This window comes from Haliotis rufescens, unplaced genomic scaffold, assembly GCF_023055435.1.
Source record: "Haliotis rufescens isolate VD_foot unplaced genomic scaffold, xgHalRufe1.0.p SCAF_6, whole genome shotgun sequence".
In the NCBI taxonomy this organism is placed as follows: Eukaryota; Metazoa; Mollusca; class Gastropoda; order Lepetellida; family Haliotidae; genus Haliotis; species Haliotis rufescens.
The window spans coordinates 1,446,726-1,460,426 of NW_025964334.1; the positions used below are offsets into that span (position 1 = coordinate 1,446,726).

At 45.5% G+C, this 13,701-nt stretch overlaps 1 protein-coding gene across 14 annotated transcripts in view; it reads left to right on the plus strand.

Moving 5' to 3' along the window:
• Nucleotides 1–13,271, plus strand: part of LOC124116851 — a 37,968-nt gene extending 24,697 nt beyond the window's left edge. For 12 of the 14 annotated variants that reach the window (XM_046478414.2, XM_046478422.2, XM_046478419.2 and 9 more), the window contains 3 exons: nucleotides 3,597–3,791; nucleotides 10,547–11,136; nucleotides 11,656–13,271. In XM_046478414.2, the coding sequence (XP_046334370.2) occupies nucleotides 3,597–3,791; nucleotides 10,547–11,136; nucleotides 11,656–12,981 (2,111 nt within the window). In that variant the 3' untranslated portion in view covers nucleotides 12,982–13,271. Of the gene's footprint in view, nucleotides 1–649; nucleotides 964–1,212; nucleotides 1,402–3,596; nucleotides 3,792–4,100; nucleotides 4,889–10,546; nucleotides 11,137–11,655 lie in introns of those variants that run through there. The other 2 variants (XM_046478412.2, XM_046478424.2) reach the window with 2 other exon arrangements.
• Nucleotides 13,272–13,701: the final 430 nt, after the last annotated feature.

Genomic DNA, 13,701 nt, shown 5'->3' on the forward strand with positions numbered 1-13,701 from the left:
TTCATTTTGGGCATATTCAATTCAATTCAGTTTATTCCTATATAACTGTAAGACCACAGGCACATAGTACAGAATACATGACAATGTGGAAGCGGTTAAACAATGTTACAAGGATTCATTTCTTAATAACATGGCATGATATATGAACAGAGGTAGATTTCGTATAGCCGTTTTGCTCACATGTGATATTAAAGACATAAACCGGTATTTTTGGGATGTACATAGTATTTTGTTTTTTTCCATAAATAATCCTATTTACAACATACAAGCAAAAAACTAAAATTCATCTTCGACTACATTTAAGGACCATTGTCTACGTAATCTTAAGCATTTTGGTATTTTTTTGTGCCTGCCAACTTCAACTTCAACTATCCTGTGTGAGCTGCATCTAAATCTAAATTGTGCTAAATTTTGCATTATGTTATAGTAACATCAATGAAATAATCCCCCCCCCCCCCCCCCCCCCCCCAAATAAAATTAAATGGGTGCTCCTCAAGATTGCTATCTTACGATATTCCTATAGTCTACCCCGGAATCAACATAGAGTATATACTCGAGTAAAATATCTGATTTTAATGCGATGGTTTTACAATCATATCTGGTCCCTGGTTCCGTGGATCAGGACCCCCCTCGGGAGCCTCACTGGTTTCTAGTGACTGGTCCGGGCAACTGTCTGGCTCTTGGTTTATATTGGCTTTGTGAACGTTCTCAATTCAATCATGCCCAAACACTGCGTTGCAAATGGGTGTTACAGTCGGTTTGGGAACACAGACCAGGTTAAGATGCATCGTATACCGTGGAAGCACCAAATCCTGGCGTCCAAGTGGGTGGAGAGCCTGATGGAGGCTGGTACCATGCAGGACAAGGTGACCAGGGATAGTCGTGTTTGCTCAAAGCATTTTATCGGAGGGTTGAAACTTCCGGGCGCCGTGCCGGTCCTGTTCGGTACACTGCTGCACCAAGGTAGGCTATTAACCCAATGCCTCGTCTTCCACCGCTGCCTGGCTCCGTTATTTAAAGAGAATAATTACTTCCACGGAACCAGATAGGGAAAATGATTTATATTATTTTCGAAAGATTAGGTTAATGTGTTTTTGCTTTTACAGCCAGGAAAGAAATTTCAAGATTTGCCTTGGAGGGGCAGTGATTATTTTTTTTCTCAATAAATGAAACTGCGCTTGATGGGTGGGTCGGTATACACCCTCTTGGTTCCCGGGACCGAGGTAGCCCGAGGTATCATCGACTGGAATCGTGCATTTCCGGTTGGGAGTTACCGACATTTTGGGGATGAAATGGGAAATTGACAGTTCTTCTGCTGTCAGTATTAACGTACGATACCACAGTGCCATGCGCTGGACATTCGTGTCTAGATTAAACTTTGATAGCTCATACATGTTGAAGGTAAGAACGACTCTGCTGACGGTCGGCTTTGACAGTTTGGAAGTGGACTGTGCGCACGAGATGACAAGCGCTTTGTTGCCATAAATAATCACAAGTGAATCACGGGAGTTAACCGTGCTTAGTGGATGTGCGGATTACAGGCATTAAAGTAATATGTTATGTTTGTGGTTATTGGTCAGATTAATATGCGTTAACGTTTATTTCACTGTATTAAATACAAACAACGATCACCTTATAAGCAGTCATGTGGTCCAGATTGTTATTTTTTGTGTTTAGTCGATGTTGAATCCGATGTTTCAATCAGTTGTATAATAAATGATAAGGTCACGTTAATAAAGTTTTAAGCCTTCTTCTAACGGAAAAATAATGTAATCGTCAACATTGTAAAATAATGCGATTCAACGTGTTGTAAAGTAATGATACTACGTTGCTAGAAATAGACAATCGAACGTATTGTCATGTAACGGCGCATGGGTTCATGATGAATGTACAATATATCTTTTACTTCGTTGTGTAGAACATATGAAACATTCACAAACTATGTGTGAACGCATTGTATTGTATTTAAACGTCTTATAATTAATGATACTTTGTTGCTTGAGACAATCAAGGTGCTGTCATGTTTATTGATTGATTATTGTTTAACACCCCACTCAGCAATATTTCAGCTATATGATGGCAATCTGTAAATAATCGAGTCTGGACCAGACAATCCTGTGATTGACATCATGAGCATCGATCCATGCAATTGGGATATGATGACATGCATCAACCAAGTCTGGCCACTCGATCATGTTAGTCACCTCTTACGACTAACCCTGTTTATAGAATAGTCTAATGTGAAACATCAAGTTTTATGTGTGTATTGTTTGTTCACTTGTATGCAAGAACTGTTAAAAAAGTTTACTACTACGTAGAGAATAAGTCTTAGAAACATAGTATTTTCATAATAGTTTACAGATGTCAGAGAAATTTGATTACTGGTAAAATTTCTGAAATTTAATTATTTTTTTATTGTTTGATTTGATAAATGAATGACATAAATAGGTGTTGTTTGTTTTTTTGATATCCTATAGGATATCTTTTGAAATGTCTGAGTTAAAGAATACATAAGATAAGTTCTTTTCTTATTTTTATAAGAGTGAGTGAGTATGGTTTTACGCCGCTTTTAGCAATATTCCAGCAATATCACGGCGGGGGACACCAGAAATGGGCTTCACACATTATTTTTATAAGAGAACATGTGGATGTACCATGTATACTGGTATATGAGAACATGTTTGTTTGTGTTTATCGCCGCCCTCACAATATTCCAGTTATATGACGGCAGTCTGTAAATAATCGAGTCTGGGCCAGACAATCCAGTGATTGACATCATGAGCATCGATCAATGCAATTGGGATACGATGACATGCATCAACCAAGTCAGCGAGCCTGACCACCCGATCCTGTTAGTTGTCTCTTATGACAAGCATAGTCGCCTTTTATGGCAAGCATGAGTTGCTGAAGACCCGTTGAGAACATGTCATTTAAGAGGTGTGTCTAAGACTTTGAAAACAGGGTGCATGCACATTATTGGCCATGGTCACATTTGACATGTAAGGTGTCGTAAATCTGTGGGGGACTCACACACACATGCATGCAAACACACTAACACACAGAGTGAATTTTTATAACTAAAATATTTTGAAAATAAACCCACAGAAAAGAGTTGGAAGGTGTATATTATAGATGTGTTACGTTCTCATCCTCTTGAAATGCCATCACACTCCTATTTCAGCCTTTGTGTGTTGCAGAGAAAGCAAAAGATTATCAGTTTGTCGTAGTTGTGAAAGTTTCAACAAGCACCTGCGTTGTTCATTAAACGAATGACACACTGGCGTGATCTACGTGCCGGTGAAACAATTGTAATGTGGAGATTTCCACTGGGTTGGTTGTAATTCTGTCTGCAGGGGCTTGTTGGTAGCCTGCAAAGACATTTGAATAGAATAAACTAGACGTTTTTTTCCCACAACTCATTTTGTTTTAGAATAAATTGTTCTTTTCAGAGATCTAACAATTTATTTCTGTAAAGACACCTTTAACACATGCACACATGCTATGGGGTTCCGGATGGACCCGATAGCAGATTAAGTAGTTTCTTGAATGAGGTTCTGAGTTTGTAAGACTTGTTTAACCTTGCCCTTTTGTTGCAGGGGAGCCCAGTGGAACGTCCAGTGTGGTGGATCCCTCCGTGTCTATCCAGGAAGTGAAGCCCCATATAGTCAACAGACTGGACCTTGACCTCGTTGGTCCCCCCAACTCTCTCCCACATCCAGCTCCTGCACCAGCCAATAGGAATCCCAGCTACACCTTCAGACCAAGTTTTGCACAGCAAAGAATCGCAAGAGGTAGGTTGGTTGTCTCCAACTTTACTAACTCTCTCACTTTGGGTACCTGTATTTCTGTTCCTGTTTTTGTAACTAACATTTATTTGCTGTGTGTTTGCACATGGTACATATTTATTCCCTTTTTCCATGTTTTTTTTACCTTGTTTTTATCTACAAGACAATATTCCATTGTGCAAGAATTTGGTCCTGTGACATAGGGTTAGAGGTCATCCATCACAAGCATGCATTGGGTGTATCATTGTTCAGTTGGCCTTCAGCAAACTATGTCTGGCATGCCAACGATATTTCATTGAGGTCCTTATTTACCAGGCTGACCTTGACCTGCCCTTGACCTGAAATGGACCAGTGCGATGGCATCCAGTTCATCACGACTCGCAGAGGCAAGACTGCTGTTCAGTTTCGTGGGTATCGTTATTACAATGTACGAGCTCTTGGACATAAGATCTACTGGCGGTGCTGCACGCGCACCTGTTCAGCCACATTGGTCACAGCGAACGGTGTACTGACGAAGGTCGGCGATGACCACAACCACCTGATGGACCTGACGCTGTCGTCACCCTGCCAGGAGGACTTAGCGGCCGTGCAGAGAGTTCTCAATGAGGAGACAGTCAAGTCTTTGTTTAACATCAAGAAGGAAATAGACCCAGGGGTTGAGTTGGAAGACAAATTCAATTCAAATTGTCATTCGGTTTCTCGTCCCGAGGAGGAAAGGGACTCCCTTCAGCCATCTTGTGTGAACAGATTTGTCGGGAGGAGGTTGTCCATTGAACAGTCGATGCAGATCAGTAAGGATGGAGCTTCCAGATTCAGGAGAGACGTAGCGACTCGACTCAGTTTAGTAGAGAAAACTGGAAACAATTCCCGGAGATTCTCAACAAGTGATATGGACAAGCAATCAGTGACTTCCCCCAACACGACGTGTAATTCAGGAAGCGAGAACCATACCCTGTCCGTCCGGAGGTCCCCCATCCAAGGTGTGGCTGATGTTGTTGGCATGGGTGAGGGTGGCCTAGTAGGTCAGGCTGCAGCACCGGATCAAACTCGGGCAACTCTGTTTACAGGCAGAAATGCTGCCTTCCCTGACTTCCTGAAGAAAGGTATCTGGTTAGGTTTGAAATACAAATTGTGACGTATAGAACATCTCCTATATCGGCAGCATGCTATTGGATTTTTACGTATATAATATAACATACAATATAATAAGGGTGCCCGGTATTTCTGGTAAATTGGTAAATTGAGGTCCATTCCGTCCAAGATACGTATTATAATATCATTTTTGATGCTTGGTATATCGTGTGATTCCAAATAGCAATTTCTTTCCTATGTTTAATATTATACTCTTGGCAAATATTTTCAAAATGATTCCATATTTGCAAACTGCAAATTCGCGAAGGTAGAGGTTAATTCCCAGTTAGCTCCTTAATACGTGCATGTGCATTCGTACATTTTCTTCAACAACATCTGGGGCCCCAAGATGGAGATGTGGTCAGTTGTATGAAATGTGAAGGTTAAGCCATATTGTGGACATGGTGGAAGCGCTTTGGTCTGAAACAAACGGATGGCAAAATTAATGATGCAAATATTGCAGTCTGTCCGATTTCAGAATTTAGAATTATATAATATATCGTGATACGTATCGAAATACGTCCTTGTGCATCGCAAAAATTGTGAAACACCCTGTAAACCTCCAATAACCATCCCCCCAATGTAATGTGTCTCTCTTCCCTCCCCCAATGGCACTCCAACAGTCTGTTGCTGATGGGACACAAAGTTCAGACGAAATACAAATCATAGGTACTTAGAAACTTAATATCAAAATAGATTAGGTGAACTTGGTTAGATAGTTTGGGAAGGGGCATAAAATATTTCCATGATATTTTGTAATTTTGCACTCTGATGGAGCTTGTGGAGGATGGTACAAAATCATCATCAGACTCCAGGAGAATGTTGTGAAGGTGTGAATTGTGGCTGTGTACGCGTGACCTGTGGAGGTCAGATAACAGCGGAGCAGTATATAGTGACGGTCTTGCAGATGATTCTTTGCTATCTATATGGTATGCTGTCTCACTGAAGTTCCTGTTTGGGAGATACTTCTCAATTGAGGAAATGAAGAAATGAAATGCCAGGCAAATTAGTTTAGAATCCTAGATGAAAACCTTTAATATCAATCACTAGCTTGTGATGACTTCACTTACTCACTCACTAATATCAGATGTTGCATGAACTATGCATGTATTATCAAAAGGGAGTATGAATTAATGCAAAGTGATCAAATGACAATTTGTTTTTAACCTAACCAATTGGATAAAATCTGGAAAGATCTATAATATATAAACATGACAGAGCGAATCAGCGTTTATTTGGAGGGTAGTGGTCACAGGGTATATGTTGCCATTAACAGATCTGTGTAGCAGTCACACATGACCTCTACCTGGGCCCTGCTAGCTGTCTCCCTGTCTGACTGACCTCCATGTGTAGGTCAAGATCTATGGGGTGTAGCAGTCACACATGACCTCCATCTGGGCCCTGTTGTCTCCCTGTCTGACTGACCTCCATGTGTAGGTCAAGACTATGGGGTGAAGCAGTCACACATGACCCCAATCTGGGCCCTGCTAGCTGTCTCCCTGTCTGACTGACCTCCAGGTGTAGGTCAAGATCTATGGGGTGTAGCAGTCACACATGACCTCTATCTGGGCCCTGTTGTCTCCCTGTCTGACTGACCTCCATGTGTAGGTCAAGACTATGGGGTGAAGCAGTCACACATGACCCCAATCTGGGCCCTGCTAGCTGTCTCCCTGTCTGACTGACCTCCAGGTGTAGGTCAAGACTATGGGGTGAAGCAGTCACACATGACCCCAATCTGGGCCCTGCTAGCTGTCTCCCTGTCTGACTGACCAGTGAGTGTAGGTCGGGATCTATGGGGTGTAGCAGTCACACATGACCCCAATCTGGGCCCTGCTAGCTGTCTCCCTGTCTGACTGACCAGTGTGTGTAGGTCGGTATCTATGGGGTGTAGCAGTCACACATGACCCCAATCTTGGCCCTGCTAGCTGTCTCCCTGTCTGACAGACCAGTGAGTGTAGGTCGGTATCTATGGGGTGTAGCAGTCACACATGACCCCAATCTGGGCCCTGCTAGCTGTCTCCCTGTCTGACTGACCAGTGAGTGTAGGTCGGGATCTATGGGGTGTAGCAGTCACACATGACCCCAATCTGGGCCCTGCTAGCTGTCTCCCTGTCTGACTGACCAGTGTGTGTAGGTCGGTATCTATGGGGTGTAGCAGTCACACATGACCCCAATCTGGGCCCTGCTAGCTGTCTCCCTGTCTGACTGACCAGTGAGTGTAGGTCGGGATCTATGGGGTGTAGCAGTCACACATGACCCCAATCTGGGCCCTGCTAGCTGTCTCCCTGTCTGACTGACCAGTGTGTGTAGGTCAAGACTATGGGGTGTAGCAGTCACACATGACCCCAATCTGGGCCCTGCTAGCTGTCTCCCTGTCTGACTGACCAGTGAGTGTAGGTCGGGATCTATGGGGTGTAGCAGTCACACATAACCCCAATCTGGGCCCTGCTAGCTGTCTCCCTGTCTGACTGACCAGTGAGTGTAGGTCGGGATCTATGGGGTGTAGCAGTCACACATGACCCCAATCTGGGCCCTGCTAGCTGTCTCCCTGTCTGACAGACCAGTGAGTGTAGGTCCGGATCTATGGGGTGTAGCAGTCACACATGACCCCAATCTGGGCCCTGCTAGCTGTCTCCCTGTCTGACTGACCAGTGAGTGTAGGTCGGGATCTATGGGGTGTAGCAGTCACACATGACCCCAATCTGGGCCCTGCTAGCTGTCTCCCTGTCTGACTGACCAGTGTGTGTAGGTCGGTATCTATGGGGTGTAGCAGTCACACATGACCCCAATCTTGGCCCTGCTAGCTGTCTCCCTGTCTGACAGACCAGTGAGTGTAGGTCGGTATCTATGGGGTGTAGCAGTCACACATGACCCCAATCTGGGCCCTGCTAGCTGTCTCCCTGTCTGACTGACCTCCAGGTGTAGGTCAAGACTATGGGGTGTAGCAGTCACACATGACCCCAATCTGGGCCCTGCTAGCTGTCTCCCTGTCTGACTGACCAGTGTGTGTAGGTCGGTATCTATGGGGTGTAGCAGTCACACATGACCGCCACCCGACCCCACCCGACCTCCACCCGACCCCACCTTGGCACTGCATGACCATCTGGAGGTCCACACCCTGAGTTGAGTTGCAGGTCACACATGATAACCCATCTTAGCCCAGCTAGCTGTCTCCTGTAGCCCGCTATTGGTGGATCAATACAAGCTATATTTAGCCTCATCTTCAGCCCAGCCCAGAATGTAGCACACATTAGCAGGTTTGCTGTGCGAGGAGGTGGAGTTTGTCCTGGGCTTGCTGGCTCAGATTGACTGCTGCCTCAGACATACAGATGGGGTGAGGTCTGTTGGAGATAGCTTCAACATAGTGACACATTGTGCACATAGTTCAACACTGGGACTGTATTATTGTGTTAGATGTGGAATAATAGATTTGTTGGAAGGTTCCTGCTGCTATAGAAAGTGTTGGGATGTATTCTGATTGGATCATTTTGGAGGGGATATATGCACTTGTATATCCATCGCACTGATATATCACAGATGGGATAAAGACTACAAGGAATAACCTATTATGTTGTGTTACTTTAAGAATGGTGGTTGAAGATTGCGAGAAATCAGACTGACATTTTGTGCCTGTTGCTTGTATAACAAAAGGGATTCTAACTCGAGGGACAAAGACTTTCCAGGTTTGGATTCTGTGGTATTTTGAAAACCTGCATTTGTATATATGCCTTTTGAATGGAGGATTCAACTCAGAAGCGTGCCTACAATTGGTCAGAATCTGAGGTGCTGACATTGTTTGAACTGTGGAGTGACCCGTTTATCCAGAAGGAGCTGAAGCACCTGTACCGCAACAAGACGGTGTACGAACACATCGCCCGCCTCCTCAACACGGCCGGCATCAGGCGCACCTGGGTCCAGTGCAAGGAGAAGATCAAGAAGTTAAAGAAGGAGTTCTATCGTGTCCAGAGAATTTGTGGTGACCTTGACCCTGATGCAGGACCGGTCCCTGGGTGCCGATTCTACAAGGAGTTATACCCACTACTGGCGTCAAAGTCTGGGAAAACACGTTTGTGGATAATATATTTTCACTGTTCCATGCGAGGTCCTGGTACACAATGCTCGTCTTCCTGTGTGGCTTCTTTAGGAGAATAGGTCTCTACTTCACCATGCTTGTCTCCCCGTGGAGATTCTTGGACAGAATAGGTCTCCAGTACGCCATGCTTGTCTCCCCGTGGAGATTCTTGGACAGAATAGGTCTCTAGTACACCATGCTTGTCTCCCTGTGGGGATTCTTGGACAGAATAGGTCTCTAGTACAACATGCTTGTCTCCCCGTGGGGTTTCTTGGACAGAATAGGTCTCTAGTACACCATGCTTGTCTCCCTGTGGGGATTCTTGGACAGAATAGGTCTCTAGTACAACATGCTTGTCTCCCCGTGGGGTTTCTTGGACAGAATAGGTCTCTAGTACACCATGCTTGTCTCCCTGTGGGGATTCTTGGACAGAATAGGTCTCTAGTACACCATGCTTGTCTCCCTGTGGGGATTCTTGGACAGAATAGGTCTCTAGTACACCATGCTTGTCTCCCTGTGGGGATTCTTGGACAGAATAGGTCTCTAGTAACCATGCTTGTCTCCCTGTGGGGATTCTTGGACAGAATAGGTCTCTAGTACACCATGCTTGTCTCCCTGTGGGGATTCTTGGACAGAATAGGTCTCTAGTACACCATGCTTGTCTCCCTTTTGGGATTCTAGTACACCATGCTTGTCTCCCTGTGGGGATTCTGGAGGGAGAATAGGTTGCACTGTCATGTGGGTCATTGCTCGTATTTTGCAGTCATTTGAAACTGGTAATTTATTCTAGAGAAGTCTGTTCATGTTGTGTCAGGCAAGTGGAATATGGTCTGCTCACAGATATGAGGTGTACTGATGTCAAGTAGAAAGTAAATAATTCACATCAGAAAAGTAGGTCCTGCATATTTTTACTGGGGGCGTGTTCAGACTAGGGTTGTTCAGATTGGGGGTGCTCAGACTGGAGGTGTTCAGACTGGGGGTGTTCAGACTGGGCGTGTTCAGACTGGGGGTGTTCAGACTGGGGGTGTTCAGACTGGGGGCGTTCAGACTGGGGGTGTTCAGACTGGGGGCGTTCAGACTGGGGGCGTTCAGACTGGGGGTGTTCAGACTGGGGGCGTTCAGACTGGGGGCGTTCTGACTGGAGGTGTTCAGACTGGGGGTGTTCAGACTGGGGGTGTTCAGAATGAATGTGTTCAGACTGGGGGCGTTCAGAATGGATGCGTTCAGACTGGGCGTGTTCAGACAATCGTGATTGTTGGAATATTGTTAATAGTAGCATAATACCATACACACCAATTTCTGTCTTTCCATTCTTTTAACATGTTTAAATAAGATTTGGTATGTCATATTTTCAAATAGCAATTTAGAGAACTAAAATCTAGTTTTGATCGCTTGTCTAAAAGGCATTGTATATTCATGTTTGTTTGTTGTTTAATGCTGCTTTCCTCAATATCCCAGTAGGGTAAATAATCTTGCAGGGCATACATGAAGAACAGTCTTTGTTTCAGTAGTTAAGTCTTAATCATCTGTCATTCATGTGGTTTATTCTCGGTTCCAGCACAGCAGATTCACCATGGCAACTCGCAGGTGGCCTCCAGACCGGGGATGCAGAGCCGACCCCCACAGGGGCTTCAGAGCCGTCCTCCACAGGGGATGCAGAGTCGTCCTCCACAAGGGATGCAGCCCCGGGCGAGGATGCCTGCACCATCTGCCACGGTCACATCAGCTGCCCCGCCCCTCAAGCGACCCCGACTAGAGACTCAGCGGGCAGTGCCACAGACGAACAGACAGATGGGTCAAGCCCCAGTTCAGAGACAGAACATGTCAACATTCGACCAATCGCATCGCATGCCAGCACCTCGGTCTGTTGTACGATCTCCACAGAGACCGATTGGTGTCCAGCAAATGTCGACCCAGCAAGCTCGGCCCATGCAGCATCGACAAGTGTCAAGGTCACCTCAGCGACAAATAGCAAGGTCAAAACAGCAGATTAGTCAGAGTAGGAATTCAGAGCCAAAATCTGACAGCACAGAGAGAGCATTCCTCAACCCTGACCATAGCTCTCACATCATGACAGAGTTGTCTGCCCTTTGGAAGTCCGGGAAGTTTGTGGACGCTGCCATCATGGTGGGAGGCATGAAGTTACAGGTACGTTGTGTAGTTGGGTGTTGTCGTAGAATGGATGATGATTGTTTCTTGTGAATATCGGAGCATTTTGATTGGTTGTAAGCACTGCTGGGGTCACGGTACACCTGCCTGGCAGCCAGTAGTCCATGACAAGTGCAGGAGAGAGTGAGTGTTAACATTGGCGTTGGTTCAGCCATATAATGATTTGTTGAAAATGTACAGGTATTTTATTTGTGTTACAGTAAATGAATTGCAAGTGACCCCTGATTGTCGGGTATTGTAAATGAATGGAGTATGTGCTGCAATTTGAGTGGTTGAAAAACATTCATTGGAATTTGATTGGAAACTGGACTTTTCACTGCATATGAATATGTCTCTTGATAATGTGTATCTGCAGGTGTTTGAGAATTTGGTGGTCATGGTGGTTTGACATGTAACATTTGTAAAATCAACCTAACAAAATCAGTTCCAAATGAAATTTCGGGACATTAAATGCTCTGTGAACACACACTGTAGGAATGTCCTGATTCCATGTTTCAGGCTCACCGCATGGTGTTGTTTGCTGCCAGCCCCTACCTGCGTGCATCCTTCGACCACCTCAACCCTGCCACCGAGCTGCGTCTCAAGATGCCATCGGACATCAAGCTGGACATCGTCTACCAGTTCCTCACCTACATCTACGACGGCATCCTCCGCTTGAATCCGAACAACGCGTTCTCTCTTCTCAAGATCTCTCTCATGCTTCGCATGGAACACCTGACAATGTGTTGTCAGGAATACATGACATACGCTGTCAATTCCGGCACAATTCCGCCAATGGCAGTCAAGGATGTCAAGTCTCCACTGCTGGTGCTGGTTGACCAGAAGGCTCAGGAAACTGGTCAGGGGAAAGCAGACATGTGCACCCAGACCATGTCCGATTCCGAACCAAGTACCATCCGGTCTCCTCCCAAGGTGGACTTTGACCGAGTCTTTGGCGAAGACGACCATGCAACCTCTAGTTACCATAGCAACCAATTTGATCATAGCGTGCAGTCAGACATGGACTTGTATCAGAACTACGACCAGGGGCTTGGCGATGGTGGGGGCGGGGGGCGGGTTGTACACACACAGGACGATGGGGATGCTATGCCCATGATTATTGTGAAGAACGAATGTATTGATCCTGAATATGAATTAAGCATTAATCCTCCACACCTCACCAGTCCCCCTCCTGACCTTGATAACATGAGTCCAGCATCCAATCAGAGTGAGCCCAGGTCTGACACCGAGCAGCACATGAGCAGCCAGACCGACCCCCTTCCCGACACAGATATCAGCAGTCCCGCAGCCCAGGCTGGGGTCGAGGCCATGCAGGTCGTCCCCGGCATCGACCTTGATGTGTCTTCTCCAGACACACCCGACCATGACCTTGAACAATCAACCAATGGCAGTGTCCATCAATCACCACTCACATCTACATTTGACCAATCACAAGTCGGCACTTCTGCATTTGATCAATCACAAGTCAGCACATCTGCATTTGACCAATCAACATCCAGCACCTCCACAGATCAACTTCATTCATTAGAACAATCTTCAGTTTCTCAAAGTGAAACAAATGGGACTCCTTCATATACATTTACTAGTGAAAGCAATATTGCCGAGGGATACGAGTCGTTCCCAGACAGGACTAGTGATAATTCTCACACGAACACTGAAGATCAAACATCAGCTTTCACTCAGTCAGCACCTGACCAATCATTGCCCCTCGTGGAGTCCGGTGACCATGCGACGCCTCAGTTTGGCACGGAGGAATTCCTCAGTTCTGACTTTGATGTTCAGATGTCAAATGCCCCCAAAAGTGAACCTGATGACCCAGTATAGCATCAAGTGTGACCTTGACAGGTGTGGAGTGAAACGGCCGTTGATGATATGTCCATCTACTATGTCTGCTCCCTAAGTGTGTCATCCTGATGTGGTGGTACAAGGTGGTACAAAGTGTGGTACAGACAGTGCAGGGGTATAAACACGTAGTTGACACACGCTGAGGGTATAACGGTATCGTATCATGCATTTTATGATACAAGGAGCAAGGACGGGTCCAGCATTTCTAGAAGGGAGGGGTCTGATCCAGCATTTTTCTCAGTCAATTTTACTGTCTACAACATACCATGTTGGGTTTTCAAAAAGAGGGTAGGTGGGGGAACCTCCTTCCCCCCCTCTCTGGATCCCCCTATGAGGAGTATACGATACATCAGGTCTGTTATTTGTTGTCCGTTGGATTTCCAAATATTTGGCCCCAAATTCAAAGTAGGCAGTCAACAACAAAACTATGCATCAATGTCAACTTCAAACTTAACTTGCTACCAATAACTGGAAACAAACAGGCAGTGTTAGGAGTTAATGTTAGGAGCTAGTGATGTGACAATAGTTATCGTGGATTAAGTCATCAGATAGACCCTGGTCCCTGTGATGACACCGGTGTGGAAATAATGTGCCCCCTCCAGCAGGTGGTCATGTAAACCAACTGACTTGCTTGAAAGGCCTTGAATGAAGGATATAGCCACTCAACGTCAGGATCAAGTATCTGGGCAAAGTTTTATA